This window comes from Seriola dumerili, unplaced genomic scaffold (assembly GCF_002260705.1).
Source record: "Seriola dumerili isolate Sdu_G_001 unplaced genomic scaffold, Sdu_1.0 BDQW01000017.1, whole genome shotgun sequence".
In the NCBI taxonomy this organism is placed as follows: domain Eukaryota; kingdom Metazoa; phylum Chordata; class Actinopteri; order Carangiformes; family Carangidae; genus Seriola; species Seriola dumerili.
The window spans coordinates 5,404,742-5,426,489 of record NW_019174272.1 but is presented as its reverse complement, the minus strand read 5'-3'; the positions used below and the strand labels follow the sequence as shown (position 1 = coordinate 5,426,489).

The 21,748-nt window shown below is 39.7% G+C and overlaps 2 protein-coding genes across 2 annotated transcripts in view; one reads left to right on the top strand and one right to left on the bottom strand.

Moving 5' to 3' along the window:
- Window positions 1-115: 115 nt before the first annotated feature.
- Window positions 116-2,850, bottom strand: sds (serine dehydratase). The gene is made up of 8 exons (XM_022757816.1): window positions 2,786-2,850; window positions 2,431-2,587; window positions 2,176-2,215; window positions 1,930-2,069; window positions 1,679-1,770; window positions 897-1,124; window positions 649-773; window positions 116-551 (listed from the first exon to the last, which is right to left on the bottom strand). Exons 2-8 carry the CDS (start codon window positions 2,581-2,583, stop codon window positions 358-360), a joined length of 972 nt encoding a protein of 323 aa, XP_022613537.1. The 5' UTR covers window positions 2,584-2,587; window positions 2,786-2,850; the 3' UTR covers window positions 116-357.
- A 9,061-nt stretch (window positions 2,851-11,911) lies between these two features.
- Window positions 11,912-21,748, top strand: part of ttc28 (tetratricopeptide repeat domain 28) — a 166,687-nt gene continuing 156,850 nt past the window's right edge. The window contains exons 1-2 of the mRNA XM_022754123.1: window positions 11,912-11,964; window positions 14,955-15,254. Of these exons, the coding sequence (XP_022609844.1) occupies window positions 11,935-11,964; window positions 14,955-15,254 (330 nt within the window). The 5' untranslated portion in view covers window positions 11,912-11,934. The remainder of the gene's footprint in view (window positions 11,965-14,954; window positions 15,255-21,748) is intronic.

Sequence of the window (21,748 nt, the reverse complement as noted above, 5' to 3'; positions counted from 1 at the left end):
ATTCAGAAATATAATTTATTAATTTTTAAATACATCTCAAAAGTACAAAAGCAGAAGAACATTTTACAAAGCAAGCATGCTAAATACAAATGTGAATGCAACCTAAATGTGTCAGTCTATAGAGGTCTCTCTAGTCACAAACTACCTCTACCAGAGCAGCGTCACAACTACAACATTTTTAAAAGATAAAAAAAAAAATCCCTCCAGCTGCTCGCACTCACATTTGTCAGTCTCAGGAGATTTTCACAGTCTGGAATGATTTAGTCAGTGGAGCACATCGACAATGAGATTAAGGATTGAGACCAACTGATGGAGGAATAGAAGAAAGGTCAGAAAGACCACAGGTAGTCGGCCATGCTAGATAATACCCAGCTGTTTTTTCAGCCTCCACAATTGCCCCATGCTGATGTTGTTGCCTCCGCACACCACGATGACCACAGGGCCAAGGTGCTGAGCCAGCTTGCCCTCATCCTGCAGCCTTTTGATAATACCACTGTACACAGCTGCCAGGGCGGCACCACAGGCAGGCTCCACCAGGACCTTCTCGTCATCTGCAGAGAGAGAAGATACCAGAGGAGATCAGTCTCACGGCTGATTTTTGTCATTTTAGATCTAGTGCACATCTGTCCGGGTGTGGGTCGTACTCACCTACAAAGTGTTCGACGGCTTTTACAGCCTCCTGGTCTGTGACTACCTCTGAGAAAACTGTGTGCTCCTCCACCAGTTTCATAGTCTGTGCAGAGACCCGTGTCAGGCCCAGTGTGGTCGCAACACTGGGGAGCAAAACAAAAAGGTCAGTTTTCACCTCAAGAAGAGGTAATGTAGAGACAAACGCCAGACCAGACAGTGTCATTATTTGGATGTAATAGCATTTATGATTAGGTCATACACAATACCTGGTAATTGCAGGTAAAGTGACCAGCTCTCCAGCCTTCATGGCTGCATTGAGGCTATGTGCTCCCATGGTTTCCATGGCTACAATAGGTACATCAGCCCAGTCAGCACGACGCAGTCCCTCCACCACTCCGTTCAGTAGGCCTCCACCTCCCACCGACAGCACTATGGCTCCTGGCTTCTCCCTCAGGTCTTGCTCCAGCTCCTTCACCAGAGATGTATGGCCTTCCCTGCACACACAAACACAACACAGTCCTGTCAGTCTCCTAGAAATGTATTCATTTTTTTTAAATCAATTTATTAATTCTTAAATGTAGACAGCTTCATTTTTCTTTCTCCTTCAAGGCAGCACTTCTTTCTGCAATGCAAGTGCGTCATAAAATGTTGATCTTATCTTATTGTAAGTAGCCCGTGATGTCAGGGATTTATGGATGTGTTTAACTATTCGACTGTGACGTCTAATGTGTAAATGAATTATCTGGCAACCTCTTTAGTTAAGTCTGTGATAAGATACAGTGTATCTGACATAACACCTGATCCAACCCTTTCAACTGTTCTATACATGAGTACGAATGACAGAATGTGATATGACAGGTGTCACTATCAGTCGTTTGTGCTTTGTAAAACAATTTAATTTCCTTTAGTGTAGAGAAGAAACTGTCTTATCACTGCCTCCCCCTCTATTTCCTGATGACAGAGAGATTACTATGGGAGGATTTGTTCAGAGAGCACATAGTGATGCTGACACAGTCCCTGAGGGACAGACACACAGAGACTGTCTTACCAGATGAGGGGGTCATCAAACGGAGAGATGAATATCCACCCAGGGTTATTTGCCACAAGCTGTTGTCCATATTCAATGCTTTCATTTAGAGCCTGACAAAGACAAGGCACACATTTGTTCGATGTGAAGAATTAACGTTATTCTAAGAGCATATAAAAATAAGAAAATAATAATATGTGCAAAATGTAACCAGAATCCACCATATCTTTTAATTTAAAAAGTGATATGATTGATGTGAAGAATGAACTAACCTTTCCATGGATGACCACAGTGGCACCCTCGTCCCTCAGCCTCTCCACTGTGGGATTTGGTGTGACACTTGGAACTACTATGGTAGCAGGTACCCCGAGCTGGCGGGCAGAATAAGCTGCTGCCATACCAGCATTTCCTCCTGTTGGGACCAAAAGTTTCAACGATTACACACTCAAACAGGGCCAGAGATAATTATTAAATAGATTTTTTCTTCTTTTTTTTTCTATTTTTTCTTTGGTGCTCACCTGAACAGCAGACAAACCGCTCACATCCTCGCTCTGCCCACTATATGAAAAAAAACAAAACAAAAGAGACATTACAGTCAAAAATCACAGCGACCCAGTGTTCAGATTAGAGATGACACACTTAAACTGGTCCATACTGGCTCCTCTGGATCTATGCCAATCACCCCAGCCTCAACTTCATCAACACAAACCTCCTTCAAAAACAGAACTACATCATGAAATCATATCATCTCAGAGGAGAAGAAAATGACTCACAGTTTTGCAGAGGTGGCCGATGCCCCTGATCTTAAAGGATCCTGTGGGCTGAGATGAATCCAGCTTGAGGTAAACAGAGGTCCCAGCCACTTTGGTCAAGGCAAGGCTCTGCCTCACAGGTGTGGCCACATGAAGAGGTTGCTGGGTCTTCATCTCACTGTGAAAAAGACAAGCAATAGAAAAGTGCCAAATAATTCAAAACATTGAGCTGATAAAAGAAACATTTGCAAATGTCATTTTTCAAAAACAAAAAGTAAACATAGGTGATTTATTTTCATGTTTGTAGGTAGGTAGGTAGGTTTCTTTATTTGTGCCCATAGGTCAAAAGTAAAAGAGTCAAGTTGTTTCAACTTACCAGACTCAGGTGGAAGAAAATAAGGATAAGGAAAATAAGCTGTGCAGTAAATAATGATCCCAAATGTCCTTATTTCTTCTTCTTCTTGTCCCTTTGCAACTTAAGTGCATATATACCTGCTTATGTTGTGGGCTTGGCAAAGGAGGCCCACTTGCTGACCAATCAGCGTTAGGCATTCTGCCACCAGACCCTCCCAGTTGTCGTAAGGATGAGACGTGCAGAAGATGAATGAAAGTCCGTCCGCTGAATTTCACTTCATTCTTTCTAACAACAATCAGTTTTCTAGGATGTGTCACGGTCTGATGTAAGCTGGGATGTTCGTACAGTCTGCACTGGTATGACTGGCAGGACTGTGCAGTCATTGAGAGGAAAAACAAGATGTCTTTGCACCTCTCGCTGTCATGATTAAGACATAATATTTTAATCAGTATTGTTTGATAGAAAGCGTGTAAAAATGTGTTTTCCCTAAAGCTCATTACATAATTTGACCCTCTTCTCGCCTCCTCTGAGACCACCCATGACATTTTTTACACGATGTCCTTTGCATGTTCTCTCCCCTCTAAAGGAATTGCACACACTGCTGGCATTACCAAAAGAGTCACTACTATTTTGGCCCCGATCTTCAGCTACCAAAAGCGGCCTCCGTGAGCAGCCTCCGTGTGGACGGTTCAAACCTGAACGATCCGGTGTTTCCGAGAGTGTGACTTGCTGTCCCTGCATAAGTGGAAGAAAGTGCTTTAAAATCACTGTCTGCCAGGTTGCAAATATCCATATAACAAGTGTAAATAAAGTGGGTTTAAATATGTTGATTTGCACATGCTAGTAAAATGACAATGCTCTTGTATTTTTTATTGCATTTATTTAAAATTGTGTCCTTAGATGATTAGTTTGATGGTGTTCTACTTTGTGATAGAGAACCATGCCAGCCCTCTGACCAATGATATAACCTGGCCCGCTGCACGACTAGAGCCTGGGGTGAGATGACCGAGGCTCAGTTCCAGCACCTGCTTATGTGCTCAGGGTCGCCTCAGAAAGATCATGCGACGTTATTCTTCCTCATGGGCCTATTATTGCCACAGTTAGGACAGTAACACGCTACCAAACAATAGTACAACAACGAAGCCCTTCGAATAAGTAAATACATTTTAATATTAGATAGTTGATCAACATTATTTTTTTTATTTCAAATAAACATTATATTTGTGGTGGCCAAAGTTAGCTGCTGATGTTATTGAAAATATTACATTTCAACTATATTATAGTTAATGGCCAATTTATCAGCTAAGGTCACTGACATTTTTGTAGGCAATGCTGGCAGGTAAAGTAACTGTAACTATTTAATTTCATAACAATTTTAAAATGTCCAATTCTGTCCATTATGAATTTTAAATTTGTATTGCACAGAATTAGCAGCTAATGTTACTGTCACTTAATATTAAAGTTCCTCTCCAGACATGTTTTAAAATAAAAAGTGAATAAAAAATCCAAAACTGTTAGCACACGTACACTCACTTTCTCATTGAAAAATCTGTATCAGGGGTTGTGCCCCGGTCACCCTCGCTGCTCGCGCTCGGGTGACAGGTGAAATATAAATGCTATCAGTGTAATTAGCGTAGGAGACAGGAGAGACTCAGCCACATGTTCAAGCCTCAGTCAGACCAGACTCAGGACTTTTTGAGGAGTTTGCTGTGCATCAAAATCGGCGACTAGCAGACGTATCAGAACAGTTGGCGTTGTTAGGATCTTTTATTTGTTTTGGCTGTTTGTTAGTTAGCAACTGGCAGTTGCTGACACAGTGCTAATGATTGTGCTAATGCACACTCTCGCTACCTACCATAGTAGTTAAGTGTACAGCAAATTCCACGGTGGAGAGGCTGAAGGACGAGGGTTAAATTATGATGGTTTGTGGTTAAATTGTGCACATACATTATTATTTTTTGATTTTATATGATCTTAAATAATTTTAATTCATCAGATTGAATAAAGTTGTGTCTTGTCTTGTCAGGTTCGAAATGAAATCACTGAAAATGGACAAGAGCTTGTGGCAAATAAACCTGGTTGGATATTTATCTTTCTGTCTGATGACCCCTTGATCTGGTAAGATGTACCATGTAGCAATGGAAACCATGGGAGCACATAGCCTCAGTGCAGTCATTAAGTCATTAAGGCTGGAGAGCTGGTCACTTTACTTGCAATTACCAGGTATTGTGTATGACCTAATCATAAATGCTATTACATCCAAATAATGACACTTTCTAGCATTTGTGTCTTTATTACCTCTTCTTGAGGTGAAAACTGACCTTTTATTTTGCTGGTCTATGCACAGATAATGAAAGTGGTGGAGGAGGACAAAGTTTCCTCAGTAGTCACATCTTTATACCTACAAAAGAGGACCTATTATTTTCCAAATTTTCCTATATTGTGATAAATAGCTTTTTGTGTATCTCCAAAGTCGCAAGGCTCAAAGTACACACTGTTGGGGCAAAATTTACTTTCTCATTTACATGAAATGCCTTGCCAGGGGCCGTGGCCTTACTTTCTAGACCTGTTGATGTCAGTACGTCCCTCAGTGCTGCCCACATGGAAGCAGCACATCATACAACTACTTAAAATGAAGGCCAGGAAACGTTTTGCTAGTTTAGGAGCAATGCTGTAAAGACACAATGTTCTCAATTACCTGGAGAAATATTTTGTTTGCTCTGCCAACGGCAGAACCACAAAGAACTCAGTGGCTGGAATTCATTTTTACTACAGTTCTCTCCACTGTTCCAAACACTTTATTGTGTGCCCTGCACTTCAAAGATTTTTATAAAAAAAAGTGCACAGTTCGATAATGGATTTTCGCAATGGTTGTATCTGAAGGACGGGGCAGTTCCCACTTTATGTTGCCCAACAGGAGAGTCAGGCTCACAACCTGTAAGTGTGCATTATTTTTTGTAGATTTAGGATGTTTAAGCAGGTCGCCGGCGACCTGATCACGTTAGTGGAACACGCACAAAGATAAATGCTTAAATGTTTGTCTATATTATGCTATACCTTGGATAAATTATCCACAATTTAACCATTCAGTTCATTATTCAGAGAGGGGAGGGGGGCCTTAAAGAGCTCTGACCTCTAACAAATCACCATCACAAATTCAGTGTTGATTTGAATTGAATGAGTTACACTTATGTTACCTCCCAGCGATGCCAACTAAGAAAGAAGTATGATTAGAAAAAACAAACATTAAACAATGATTCTAAAGTGAATGAAAAATGATAAAAGGTGAGTAACCTTAGCTGCTAAATTGGCCGTGGATTATGTACATCTGGACAAAAATCTTATATTTTCAATAACATTAGCTGCTAACTTTGGCCACCACAAATCTATGTTGCGATAAAAGGACAAAGGTCATTAACATTAGCTGGTAATTTAGTCTTCAAGGTTCCAATGAGATGATGAAATGAGAAAGTCTGTGTTACATTAGCTGCCATGTTTGGCGATTAAACAATTTTCCTATTAAAATGAAAATCTGTCAATAACTTTAGCTTCTAAATTTGGCCATCAAACATAAAATGAAAATGTTTCAACAACTTAAGCTACTAAGTTTGGCCTCCAACAATGTAATGTCAAGGAAAAAGAGGAAAGTTACAGTAACATTAGCTGCTTATTCTGGCCATCACAAGTATTGATTTAAAATGAATTAGTTAGTTACATTACCTTCCAGCATAGTCTATTAAGAAAAAGGAAGTATGTTAGAAAAAACAAACATTTAAATTATTCTAAAGTGAGTGCAAAATGATTAAACGTCAGTAGCCTTAGCTGCTAAATTGGACATTGATTATGTTCATCTGGAAAAAATATATTTTCAATAACATTAGCTGCTAACTTTAGCCACCACAAATCCATGTTGACATAAAATGAAAAAGGTCATTCATCAAAAATTAAGGGGGAAAATTTAAATCACACATCAGATCCTAATGAACGAATTATTCAAGTTGAAAATCTTTACTGATGTACATTGTATAATTTGTTGAGAACAAAATGATGTAACAATGGAAACCAAAATCATCAATGAATTAAGGGCTGGATTCACGATCACACCGAAAATCAAAGCAAAAATTGAAATCACAGGCGGATCCAGCTTGCGTGAATTTCATAATGGCAACTCATAATGTGACTCAGTAGTATGTATGGCCACCGCATGCATTTATGCACTCCCGACAATGTCTGGGCATGCTCCTGATGAGTCAGTGGATGGTGTCCTGGGGGATCTTCTCCCAGACCTGGATCAGGGCATCAGTGAGCTCCTGGACAGTCTGTGGCGGTACTTGCCGGCGTTGGATGCAAATACAGCAAACCTTCTTGCGACCGCACGTATGGATGTGCCATCCTGAAGGAGCTGGACTACCTGTGCAACCTGATTGGGCTGCAGGTACCGCCTCATTCTACCAGTAGTGATAAGGACACTAGCAAAACACAAAACATTCACTTGTGCTTCCTAAATAGACAGATTGATATCCCTGAAGTTTAACTGACTTGGTGTTATACTGTATAGTGTTCCCTAAATATTTTTGGGCAGTGTATAATATTTTCATTAGCATTAGCAGCTTATTTTGGCCACCACAAATCTATGTTGAGATAAAATGAAAAAGCTTGCTAACATTAGCTGGTAATTTGGCCCTCAATGTTCTAATGAGAAGATAAAATGAAAAACATTAGCTGCTAGGTTTGGCTATCAAACAACTGAATGAAAAGTTTTTAATTAATTTAGCTATAGAAATTCAAGTTATAGTCAAAATTTCATGAAAGTCAGTTTTATTAGGCATTACATGACCACCATAACACTCCCACCTGCACAGACATCTTTCTCCCTTTGCTGAGAAAGAACAACTGTTTATATTGCCTGTCTCTTCTGATCAATTAGCCTGGGCAGAACCAAACTTCATTCAGGGGATGTAAGTCTATCCTATTTAAAAAGATTAATTGACAAAAGTTACTATTATCTGTAAACTTCAATGGTACAAACAATATGTAAATCGTAATTTTCTAAACAAACTGTATAATCGCTCGAAATCAGACAAATAATTATTAACACAGTATTTTCAACTTATGACCACCCCCACAGTCATGGCATAAGCTGTGACATCATTGATGACATCAGCAAGAGCATAAAAGAGGGAGGTTTTTGGCTGCCACCCCCTTCACATCAGCTGTTTTTGTGTTATTTCTGACTGTTAATTGATCAGTAATCACATATGATTTCCATAACCTCATGGTGGACATGCTGACAAATAAAACGCTGTTTTAGACTGAGAAACCATTAAACAATTATCTTAATTCAATTTTATTTTAAGTTTTAATTTTGGGCATTTTGCCTTTATTGTGACAGTATAGTGAGAGATAGAAAGGAAAGTCAAGGAAAGGAAGAGAGGGGAGGACATATAGCAAAGGGCCGTGGGTTGGATTCAAAACCATGGCCACTGAGGTTAGGACTAAGCCCATGTGGTACATGTCCTTCCGGGTGAGCCACTGAGACGCCCATTAATTCTACTTTTAAACAATCATCTTAGAATATTGTAAGCATAAAAAGTGTTAAATGCTAAAACTGTAATAATTTAATTTTGATAACTGATGTGTATATATAATTATCTACAAATACAAAAAGTGCAGTGGCTGTTATTTTAGATTAAGTGGCTGCCAGGAATTGACAAGCAAGAGAAAGTAGAAAACAGAATTGAAATAAAACTGAAAAATTAAGGAAATCAGGGTAAAGCTAAAATGGAAACAATGACAGGATTATTTTTAAGACTCTTTTCTGAAGCTAGTTTTTGTTGTTTACAGTTTCATACACATTTTCATCTAACTATTCAGTATTCCCAAAGGGTATCTCCCCATTTCCTTCACTTGCATTCTTTCCCTGACCCATCATCTGGAGCAACATCAGTTTCTAGTGATGACAGCACAGCTGGCTCACAGCTGGATCAGCTATCAGTCTGCAGGTGTTAAGAGCTTTTTTATGCTTTGGAGTTTGTAATTGCATAGATAAAATGATGCACTGTCAAAATAATTAGTATGGCCAGTGAAGTGCTGCAGTGACGCCCTTCAACATGACAAAAGTGACTGTGAAATATATTGAATAAACTGTTTGACAGCAGCTGCACATTCATGAAAAACATTCTATTTTCTATTCTATTTATTATTTCTATTTCTAAATTATTAGTCCAAACTATATAAAAAATAACCTTTAGATTTAGTTTACAAAGACTGATTCTGAATACAAATTTAATTTGTTTTCTGTTCACATATTTGCATTTGGCCATACTAAATGTTTATACAATGTTTGCAATCAGTGGTTTTTGGTGGTCCAACTTTTTTTTGCAATTTGATACTTCCACAAAATAAGCTTGATAACTTGATCAAACAATTAAGGTATGCTAGCATTTAATTGGCAGAGACAGCAAGGACTATCAGGAGGCTCACGTCATGTACAAGTATCGCACTTACTGACCAACACGAAGGAGCAGAGAGCAGATCTGTGCACGTGAAAGTTATCAGTGTCAGTCCAGAGGTAGTAGTAGGTAGGTAGGCAGTAAACTAACCAACCAGCAGCCACTGTTATTCAAAATGAAAACCTGTTACCTGCCTAACATCACCAAACGTACATTATTAAATTGTACTGATATCAGTAGGTTATCAGCATTTTTCTGTCATAGCAGGTCAAGGTGGAGCTGGTTTTAAAATCAAAATCCAGGGGAAAAGGGGAGTTGCAGCAGTGGTAGTACTACTGAATATACATGTAAATATGTTGTCGGATGCAAAAGTGCTAAAATATTGTTTGATTTTTCTCTTTTCCGTTAAGTTATTCCCTGAAGTTTATTTTAGTTATATTTTTGATCTGTTACAGTGTATAGTTTTCATTTAAATGTAAATACATATCTTAATGTAAATACAGATATGTGAAGAAAACCATTTGCTTGACAGCATTAAAAAGTCCTTTTTGTTTTGGAAGGGTTGTTGTGTCCCTACCAATGTTGAGACCAAACCTATGCCCTTAAGGGAAATAAATGGTGTCTGGCCAAGTGTCTTACTTCTTCCAAAACTGTATGTAGGTCATTCTGTCAAGTGAGGTTGTGCATACTGTCAAGTGGGGGAAAAAGCTACGAGAACTAGATAAAATTAGCTGCCTTGATTTCAAGCACATTCATTACTACTTTTTCTTTTCTTTTCTAAAATGTGTAGAAACCAATATAATAAACAACCACAGTTGTGTAGACAAATATTAATTGTAATATGTAACAGGACACCCCAGTGTTGACATGTTGGTGACTTTATGACAATTTATGTGACACTAAAAACTTCTGTGCTTTTATCACATCTGATGTTTTGACTTGTCAGAGCAGGGAAAGCACAGGTGGGGCCAGTAACCTTAACAATGACTCCACACCATTTAAATGTCCCATTAAGAGCCATACCAATCAGGCACCCAAAACTGGCACAACTTAAAGCAAATCAGCCTTCATAAATACTATTAATTACATGTCTCTTCTTCCTGCTGTTTTATACCAAAATGGCTGCTGTGAAAAAGGCCTATTACAAGACTTGAGACTTTTTGTTACTTTGCAGGGAATTACACAACTACTGGTGTCAAGGGCAAAGGATTCTCTGTAAAGGATTGTTACACCATCTGCTGGTGAAGAGCTGAACATTTTTCAGAGCTCATGAGTTGCATCAGTCTGCCTCATTTCCTGGTGTTACTAGACAGCCTGCTTATGTCTGCAAATTTCCTGTAAATTATGATTGTAGTCTCAATCTTCAGGGTCAGAAATAGTCATTGATACATAAGTTATCTAAACTCACCATTAAGGCTGCAATTAATTTTGGAAATATAAATACTTAAATAAATAAAGACTTCAAATACTTGCAGGGGTGTTCAGTGTAGACACCGTGCTTTTTATTATTCAGCATGAGTTAGTCCTGCCCAATATATAATATAGTCTATGTCTTTTTCCCCCTATAATTTGACTAAGTGTCTGCAGTGATTAAGGTGTATTGCTGGGTCAACACAAGTCATCCTGCCCTAGGCCAGTAATATTGTCTTTGTGTGAGTACATACTGTGTCTTCTGTACATTTCTACTGCTGTAATACCACTTAGGGACACACTGCTTACTCTAACCAAATGCCCATTCCAAAAACCTATACGCTGTGTCGTGAGGCCTTTGTAGCCATTGTAGACCGCGAAGGCCAAACCGAAATGAGACGGTCTTGCCTACAGAGGATTTGCACACAACAGTTGTTATCTGGTCAGCTGCGCTGGAACCCAGCACTTACATTTAAAAGTGTATTGTTTAGACTCTTTCGGCATTGTTTGCCGCCATATTATTTTCATTACTGGGGTGCAATGAATCTTGGGATAGGTTGAACCACGAATGATGACCCAATGACCGATTGGATCCAAGCTTTCATTGCTGAGGAAAGCAAGGCGGCCCCTGAATTGGGACACAGGTAGTGACTTTGGGATGAGGGAACCTGTATCAAATCAGCCCTTGTGGTGCACCAGTAGGTGCCCCTTTTTCACCTTCACCCCTGACCTTACAGAGTCCATGAATGCCTCTGACCGGAAAGTTACCAAACATTTACTTTGAATTCCATTTTCGTCCCACTTTAAATTTTTTTTTCTTTTTTAAACACTTTATATTTGAAAATGCTCCACTTATCAGACAGGACATAACATGAAACATCTTCTCCAGGTATGAGTATGTACAGAATTCCACTTTTTAAATGGTTTGTAAAACCAAAACAAATCATAACCGAGTGCTACATTCACTGACTACTATTCTGTTCCTGACTCAGGCTCCCACAGACCTTCATGCCTCCCTCTGCACAGCGCTCAGAAATCCGCTATGGCAACAGGGGAAAAAAGACACGAAAAAAAGGAAAAGATTTGACAACATGGCGCACTTTCCTTGAGAAAAGTTTCTCCAGGACGCCACACAGCTCCGTTTTTGTGGATTTTCCTCGCTGTTTATCGACACCTGCACTATAACGTGGACTTCTTGGCTGCATTTTGAACACCTCTTGATGCATAAACAGTCGATAAAACAGTTAACAAGGAGTGTGATGGGATGAGAGCGATAACCCGCCGCACAAACCAAAGCAGTCAGACAGGATGGAGAAGCAAGCGACTCTGAAAGAAAAGGTAAATAGATTAAAAACTACTCCACACACTGTCGTATGACCTGCCATTTTTGTAGTTGTTGGTATTTTATTGCCTCCTGAATAGCACTTTTTACCTCGCGTCCTGGACAGGAAATACCAAATGACCAATCCTGCGAAAACCTCGTAAAAGACCTCTATCGATTTTCCAGTCATGCATACTGTATTGTACTGCACAGCATATGTGTGGGCTCAACTGTCGCAGACAATATCCAACTTAAATGTGATCTGATGACAGTGGAAGATCATACAGATCACAAAATAGGCTGTAAACCCAAACCACACTTATATTGTTATTGCATGAACAGAGAGGCTTGTACTGCCAAATTCCTTCAGGCAGCAAGTTTGTGTGTATTGCCATGAGTAAATCCACATAATTCCCCAACAAAACGGTAAACATGTGCAGTCCAGACTATATTTGCCTTTGGAGACTTGAGTTAATCTCTCACTGTCTGTCTCCTTATGATTAAGTTGGTAGGGTGTCCTCTGTATTGGACTAGGCTTTCATTATCTCTCCACCCTTCCTGCCCAGTGCTGCCCACATACCGTAGGCATCCCCCAGTATGTTGTAGCAGATGAGACAGCACAGATTGGACCTTCCTGTAAAATTGCTCTGATTAGTTCCCTTCGATCTGATCCCTTCTAACTAGCTGATTTAAGCTAAGGCTTGTTTGAAGGATAAACCTGCATGCATGCACTTGGGCCCATGGAAGAACTAATCTATAATAGATGCTTTTCCTGACATTTCTTTAAGAGCAAGGCTTTGAATGTCAGTATTTGTGACAGTGCTGTCAGCTGCGGTGTGGACGTCACCCCCTCAGTCTGTTTGTACATTTCTGAGAGGTGGGTTGCCTCTCATGGCACTCACAGCAATAAAGCCAGCAGTTAACACTTGTTTTAAAACCTTTGTGCACATATCCCACTGGGTTACCGTAACTGTTGGTGAAGCATAAATGACCTTTTCCTGATCTACAAGTGTTGAATTGGCTATTAGAGGCACAATATAAAACACAGGACCAGCCAAAGTAAAGCAGGCATTCAATCATTTCCGAATTGTTGTCATGAAGATTGAAAAGATTATTTAATGGTTATCACAAATAGAAGAACTAAAAAATGTGGGAAAGATGAAGGTCAAAGGGTGCAAGAAAGCAACTGATCGGTACCGCACTATAACTTGATGTTGAATCTACTTGATACCCAAAGCCCTCATGTCTGCTGCTGCTACTCCCTGGGCCTCTGGAAGTAATTACCAAGCCTGCCCTATCCCAGAATTCAGTCCGAGGAGGTGTGGTGAGAAAGAGGTATAATGGAAGCTGGCCCAAAAAACATGCAACCTGAGATGAATTTCATGATTCACTAATACTCAGCAAACCGTCCACGTTAAATGGACACGGCACCTACTTCATCAATCGGACTTTATTGGTTGGCTGCAGTTACAGTGAGACTTAAATCAATATGATAATTGGTTTGCATTCAAATGGTTTGCCTGCCAGTTGGTTCAGCAGTGCAACAAGTTGAATATGAATGGGTATTATAATAGATTCAATCCCACATTAATGCTTGCGGCATTGCTCTAAGGCAGGTATTATCTTGGTTGTGGTGGGAGATTTATCAGTGTAATCAAGATGCCTTTATTAGGCTGAACTTTACATTGTTGTTGTGTGTCGAAACCTCTGTGTAGAAGAATAGCAAGAAAATGGCTGTGAACATCAGAGTAAATACAGGCTTTGCTAAAGTCCTACCCTGTTTTAAACCTTGATGAGTCGGTCCTTTGTACACAAAGGTGAGTTAACCATAGTACGTGAGCAAAATCAGCAATTTCTCAACAGTCTCATTTTAGAAAAAAAAACAAAGCGTTTAACAACAATAATTCAACACATTATTGTGGAGACGCTTTTAAAACTATTGTCATGACAGAATATACCCCAAAAGATAAATTGATTGTCCATTTAGTGTTATATTAATTATCTAATATTTTAGAGTGGGATATGGAGTGGATTTTATATGCTGTGTCTCTGTGCGAATCTTTAACCTATAAAATTAACAATTAAAATAACTTTCGTACAGTTATATTGCTCATATCCTCTCTGGTTTTTACAGACATTTCTTTCCCAGCTGACATTGACTTGTCACAACAGGAAAATTACAGGCAGAATAAATAACGATGGCTCATTAGTTTAGTGTTCCAGAAAGACATAGGAGTGAGCTAGCGTGCACAATACGAGGGTCCTGTAACTGGCAAAACTAAATGGAGTTCACCAATTACTAATGTTATTAATGACAACCGTGCTTTGCCTGCTATCCATCCATGCATCCATCCATCCATCCATCCATCCATCCATTATCTGGACATTGGGCAAGGGCGGGGTTCACCCTGGACAGGTTGCCTGTTTAAGGCAGGGCTGACATATGAAGACAAACAAGCATTCACACTCTCATTCACACCTATGAGCACTTTAGAGTTGCCAATTAACCTAATGCATGTTTTTGGACTGTGGGAGGAAGCCGGAGTCCCCACAGGGAGAACATGCAAACTCCACACAGAAAGGCCCAAACTGGGGTTCGACCCAGAACCTTCTTGGTGTGAGGTGACAGTGCTGACCACTGCAGCACTGTGCCGCCTTGCTTTACCTGCTATGACAAGTCAAAATTCCTGCTGTGAAAAATGTCTATTGATCTCAATCATCACATGGGACCACAGTATACATGTTTTCATTGTTTGTCATACACTTTTTCAGAAAGACCCTTCACATGTATACATCAATATTCCCTACCACTTGAGCTGCATATTCTAACTACTGTATAATCAGGTAACACTGGCCAATATATCTCTACAGTAGAGCAGTTTGGTATAAAAGTAAAACTACTGAAAAGTAAGGCATTGCTCAAAGGCATTCCTAGCATTTAACTGTAAAAATATTTTTCAGTCACACTGATTATAGCCCTTTCATTCCTCTCTGTCTGTTTCTCTAGTTTTCAATCTTCGGCTCTCGGACAGTGGGCAGACCTATCCGATGTGTTCCTGGAGACGATGGGACCAGGTATGGTCTCAGCAAAGCAGAGTTCATGGAGAAAGTGCAGCAGAGCAACGAGGCTTGTCAGCGCGGTGACTTCCAGGCGGCCGTTCATTTGTACAGTGATGCCTTGCAAGCCGACCCACAGAACTGCATCCTGTATAGTAACCGTTCAGCAGCCCTTCTCAAACTGGGACATCACCAAGCGGCTCTGGATGATGCTGAAAAAGCTTGTGAGCTTAATCCCAAATGGCCCAAGGTAAGTGATATTGTAGATCTTAAATGATTGGCTTTTCTCAAGTGCACCAATGGAGTGTCATCGCCAAGAATTGTAAATCTCAAACAAATCTAATGTGGTGGCTCTGATGTCCACAGCATTGGCAATTTCATCTTTAATGATCAGGAATTAGTTGCACAGATTGAAATGGGGACATGCGGCAATTTTAAGTATGTTTAATAAAAAATGATTTTCGTTGTGTTGCTGATAAAAGTGACATTTTGTCCATATAGTAGGTAATAATAGAGCAGTAGGTAATAAGGCAGTACCGTAGTTGTAACATTGTTATTGTACTATAAATTATTTTTATAGATGACTTATCTTCAATTCAAAGTGTCTAAAATTCGAGTCACATTTTCACTCCTCAGTTACATTCTCGTGGCTGCTGATCGATACAATTTTCTGGGGTCTTGTCTCTGATCTTGTCCAGGCCATGTGGACTAACCTGCGATAGATTTCACATTACTCAGCCACAGAGATCACTAGGAGACCAATTCCTCTCAGTGATAGAAATGCATTGATTTCACGATTTAGCATGGAGAGATACTTTTGTCTTTTGAGAGAGAGATTGATGATAATGTGGTAGAGTGGTATTGATGATAATTTGTCGCTACCAATGATGCATCAGTGGCCACCTCTTCTTTGATCTGAGGTCATGCATCTTCGGATGCTAAGGTAGGTTTCCTCCTCTGTAAAGATGTGGCATTGCATTGACATTGAGACTGTCACTTTTTATTACACAGACAATGTTGTGTGCTTGCTGCAGTGTCCCATAGTATATGGACTTTTCAATAGTAAAAGAATAGTAAAACTGTTATGAATGAATGCCTGTCACAAATGTAGTCCTGTTAACACCTCCTTTTTTTTTTTTTTGGTTATTCATATTCTTGTTATTATGAATATGCAGTTGCTGTCCAGCTGTTATTTTAGATATTTTTCAGTACAATTACTCTTCTTTGTCATTTGACATTTCCAATTCCACAACAATAGTCTCATTTCTTCACATCTCACTCTGTAGCATCTGAGCGTTAATATAGAGTACATCTCTTTCTTTCGGGAGACATTTCATAACCTTTTGAGGCCAGTGAGGCCAAACTATAACTGAAAATCACTGCCAAAATCATTCTCCTTTCTCCTTTTTATATGCTATCCAAGTACAATGAACTCTTTGTGGTCTGACTGGGGGATGGTTGGCTTAATCTCAGCAGTGTAGCTCTGCTTATTCTAGGATTTACTGCCTGACAGTTTGGACTCTCATGCTTAAGTTTGTGTTAGCAGACTGTGTGTCTGTGTATAGCCTGACCCTTGTGTTGGTAACTTGGTAACATGAAACAAAGGGATTAATGTGTCTGTGGTATTGACAAAAATACAGAGGGCTGCATCCTAATGTTTTAAATTAAGTTTCTTGAATCACCACTAGGGGTCACTCTTGTCAAACAAGAAGGAATTTGAAGTGTTTTGTCTGTGCAGGACAAAAAGACATTCATGCAATTTAATTTCCAAGATTTTATTTTATTTTTTTTACATTCAGTGGGTTCAAGGAAATCCTAATGTTTCACCTCTATGGTAGAAATGTGCTTACAGCCACCAAGGAGAATTTCGTGGGAGGTGGGTTTTCTACTTGATAAATGCACTGGTGGGCCAAGGTCACAACAAATCCATCTTCCATTTTTTTTTCTCTGATATGTCAAGAAAAAAAAGAGACACTTAGCACAAACTAAATTCTGGTTTTCTGATTAGAATTTGATAATTTTGCATTTTCAAATCCACTTTGTATAGCGGATATGAATGAATAGTGATTTGAATCCTGTATTCAGTTAGTGCTGCCTCAAAGAACTGATTAGTAATGGGGGTCTAGACACTAACAGCGTTGGCCTCGGGGAAAGAAAGATTTGTCGTTGTACAGTCCATCTGCTATGCCTGGATGTTTGATGAAGGAACAGGGATTAAATCATAGTAGTGTGCTGGCATTCAGATCCTGCGTGAGTACATAATATCATCAATCATACCTCCCTATGACTGCACTCCTGGACTCGCGCGTCAAACAGTGACAGGCATGGTTTTGCTGCCCCAAGCGCCAGCGAGCAGCCCACCCTCCTGAAGCCCACAGCCAGCCTGCGAAGGAGCCCCCTGTCTAATCTGTCAGCTTTCCCTGTCGTAAGTGCCAGGAAACACATTCTGAAAGAAGAAAGAAAATGTGTGGTTTAATGACCCAAGACAGCTTTAGGCCCTTTGTACCCCACCCTCTTACTGAATATAAAAAGCTTAAATGAGAACAAAATAGGGTGTCATTTCATAGACAGGGGGGCCACACTTGTGTGTGTCTGTTCACATTTTGTCTCTATGAGCCAGTGTGGGAGGGAAACTGGGAGAAAATGTGTGGTGTGTAATCAAGCTTTCATGTGCATGATTAATTTTTAAGTACAATAGGAGTGATACTGTAGCAAACTCTTAAACTTTAATTAACCCTTTAAATGGGCATATGTCATCTGCAGTATGTAAGATGGAGAATGCTTCAGCATCTATTTGCAGTGAGTATTTTACGATTCTGTGTTGCAAGTGCTTTTTAGGCATATACAAGTGACTTAGAGGACAATACCCTTTCTAGATGGATTCCCTGTCTACTCTGCTCTTCCATCTGCTCCCTCCCTCTCAACACGGCTGTTCCAGTGACATGTTAAACAAACAGCCCTTTCTGCTATCACTCCCATTCTTCTGCTTGAGCGCTGACAGGAGAGTTCCCAGGGAACCAGAAGACAACTGGCACTGCAATGTCAGGGGAAACATCTCTATCATTTGCATATCTTCTGATTATAGGTTATGATGGTGCCTATCAAGGGTATTCTGTCTCTTCAAGTGTTAATTGCCAAAGTTGCTGCCGACACCCACTCATAATGATGGGTGAAACCCATCAAGCCTCATTTCTCAGATGGGCCTGTACATTTTTTTTTCAGTGCATGCCATTGCTTGCATACATTTTTCTTTTTCGCAAACATAAAAATGTCCATTTACATCCCGGTAGAGGGGCCTTGGGTTTAAGTGAGACAATGAGTGTTTGCCTTGGAAAAGGTCATGGTGTATGGAGAGCTGAAAGGGGACTTTAATTACAGCAGCAGCATATCCAGTAATTGTGTAAGGAGTGTATGCTGACACCTCGAAGAGGCATAAAGCTTCTTTTACCTGCAGAGTTGGGCGATTACACTGGCTTTTGCTGTCACTGTGCTTGGAACAGGAAGAAAAGAATTATGTGTGTTATTGAAGACCTCATCCTTTGCCACTCTCAGCAGTGCTCTGCTTTTCATGTGGATGAAAATCACTGGGTTGTAATGCTCCCCTGTTGGTATGACAGTCCCTTAAACCAGCTCTCATCTGATCTCGGTGTGTGAAAAGAATAAAGAACCTGTCTTTTGATCTCATGTGGAGAGTGGTTATAGCTCTTGTACCTTTCTTACTGCTTTCATTTGCACCATCTGAAATATTTATCTCAACATTTTGGTGACCTATCCTGTTATTCTGACACATGCTGAATAATGAACTGAAAACATCACAGTGAAGCAACAGTAAGTAGGCTAAAATAAGTGTGTTTTTGTGTTTGTAGAGCAGAGAACATGTAGGTGGCCTGTTTGTTTTAATGCAGTATGATAACACCGAGTTATATTATCATTTGTATTATTGTAATGTAGTGTTTGTATTCTTTTACATAGTTTTCTCTGAAATTGTCTTGCAATGCTAAAGCTGTCAGTCATCCTGTATGGATGGAAAATGTCTGTCAGTCATTGTCAGTTGTTCCAACACTTTGGTCCAGACTGAAATATCTCAACAGCTATAAGATGGATGCCACGAAACATTGTATATACATTTATAGTCGTCAGAGGATGAATCCTACTGACTTTGGTGATCCCCTGACTTTTCCTCTAGCACCACCATGAGTTTGATATTTACAATTTTGAGTGAAACATCTCAAGAGCTATTAAATGCATTGCCTTGAAATCTGGCATTCATGACATTTATGGCCCCCTTAGGACAAATAGAAACAAGTTTGGCGATCCCCTGACTTTTCCTCTGGTGCCATTATCAAGTCAGAATTTTAATCTGTTGAATTTTGCTGGTATTTGGTTATAAACCGAAACTAATGACATTCGCATCAACTTCAACTTTGCTTTGTTTTTTATTGTGAACATGGTGAACATTGTACCTGCTTAACATCACAATGCATTGTCATTGTGAGCTTGTTAGCAGGCTGCCGTTAGGTCGAAAGACCGCTGTGCCTTGTGGAGCTGCTAGCATCACTGTGGACTCAGTTTTGTAAAGCAAAACATTCAAACAACAAAAATATCTTACATTTTCTGTCTTCACTCTTCTGTGCAGGTTTAGATTTCAGTCACAACAATTCAGTCTGTGAATGAACGCTGCTGACTGTTTAGAGCACATATATTTCCTCGCTAACAACGAACAAATTAAAAGAATAAAGACAGAACTCTGAACTCTATGTGTATGTTGGGACCATTTCTATGCATCAATGAATATTTATAATATACCTCGATGCATATTTATGATTAGCATGATCTGGTTTGATTTGAAAGAACTGAATGCAGCTGACATCAACCTGCATACCTGCCTGTAGTTATGAATAAATAGTCATGAAATATGAATGCCTCTCTAGTTAGTCATGAGACTACCGATAGACAGCAGAGACTCATTATGATGTTGTGCAGAGAAAGTTGCTCACCAGGTAGAATTCTCAAATCAGATGCATTGTGTCTCGCCTTTTTGTGCTCTCAGATTATTGGGTTGTAGTGAAAAATGGGGCACAGGAGCTCATCTACAACTGCACATCCTTCACAAGTCCCTGCTACACAGACGAGGAATATTTTGTGAATGTAATTGTCAGAAGTAATGACTGATGACTTTCTCAAGTTATCAGAGGAGATCAGACGCTTAATCTTGGGAGCAGAGGAGTTCCATCCATCCATCCATAAAAAAAAACAAGAAAACCGAATTGCAAAATACAAATGTAAGAAATTAGCTGCATATAGATTGTGGAATATTAATAGATTTATTAGAAGATTGGTGACTTAATGGAACATATGGACTGATCCAAAGTAAAGTCAAATCTTTGACAGTATAAGGTCCTAGAGGATCTAGTATGCAGTCCTAGCTCTATATCCTACCCCATTCAAGTGTTGATGCAGCTGTTCTGCATGATAATACGATTGTATGTTAAGTGGATTAAAGCAACTTTAATTTGATTAAACAGTCTGAAAAGTGCCACATTGCATAAGATGGAAAAAATGCAACAGAGTAAATTCTTCTTTTCCAAAAAGTTGGTCCATGCCTTCAGTTTTTGTTATGTGTAATCTCAATGTTTGTTGATCATGAGTTTGTTGACCTTCTGAACACCACAGCAGTTTTCATGTGAGAGGTTTTTATGGATATACATTTATTATGACAGAATCCTTTCCCTACTGTCTCTCTTCATGAAGATTTGTGCTCTGGGTTAAAATAAGGTCTTCCTGCCAGCTTCCCCTCTCCCACTGCTCTGCTGCTGTTTTCCACCGTAGCTCCAGCGCTCACCATGGAGAGAGTAGAGTCATGAACCACTAATAAGAGGGTTCCGTTTTGCTTCTACCCAGCCGAGGCTTGAACTAATGAACAAATCAAATGAATGGCATGTAATTATAGGCCAGAAAGAGCGGGACGGACAGAGGGTTGGCGCTAGCGGGTACAAACCTGAAATTATTTGTCTGGAAAATCTGTGAAATGAGCGGGAGCAGTGAAATTCTCTCTTTTTCCTTTAGAAGGCTATTGTGGCTAAGCAGCGCTGCACTTATGCAAAGGCCATGATGGAGGGAAAGTGACCATGCACACACACACAGACACACACACACACACACACATACACACACACACGAGTCTGCTGTTTTGATTTCAACAGCACTTCCTTGGCAGCTATGTCATTCTTTACGCAGATCAGATGAAACTAATCCTGTGCTGCATTTGTCTGTTTGGTAAACACCAGACTCTCTTACCTGGCATCTATCAGAGTTTTGCTGCTTTGTGGATATTATATAGAAAGACGCTTTTTTCTTGAATTACCCTATTTGACTCTATATGCCGTATTTGATAAGTGTTTTGTGTCCAAAGTGATAGTATTCAGTAATATGCAACACAAATATATTACAGCTTCCGCATTATTATGAACCTGATGGATGCGATTTCCATTCAAAATCCCATTTCCTTCTTTCAGTCTAATGACTCCCTCAAAATTGAATGAATGCATCAACATCCAGCACATGCTGTTAGAATCAGCTCACGTCACCATTTTCTACTATGTGTTGCTTCTGTGTCTGTTGAATTGCCAGTGAGTAATGCAGCTCAGACACAACACGTAAATTATACCAGTAATATAACTGATAGAATTTATATCCAGAATTGTGCCGCTGTTTCCAGTCTGCTAACTCAATACTCTTGATGTG

Bases quoted from the DNA above. Each gene is read 5' to 3' on its own strand.
- sds (XM_022757816.1), bottom strand. From the start codon at position 2,583: ATGAAGACCCAGCAACCTCTTCATGTGGCCACACCTGTGAGGCAGAGC. The intron at 774-896 runs GTATTGTGTATG...TTTGCTCCCCAG, and splicing joins ACTTTACCTGCAATTACCAG to TGTTGCGACCACACTGGGCC. The intron at 552-648 runs GTGAGTACGACC...CTCTCTCTGCAG, and splicing joins AGCCGTCGAACACTTTGTAG to ATGACGAGAAGGTCCTGGTG.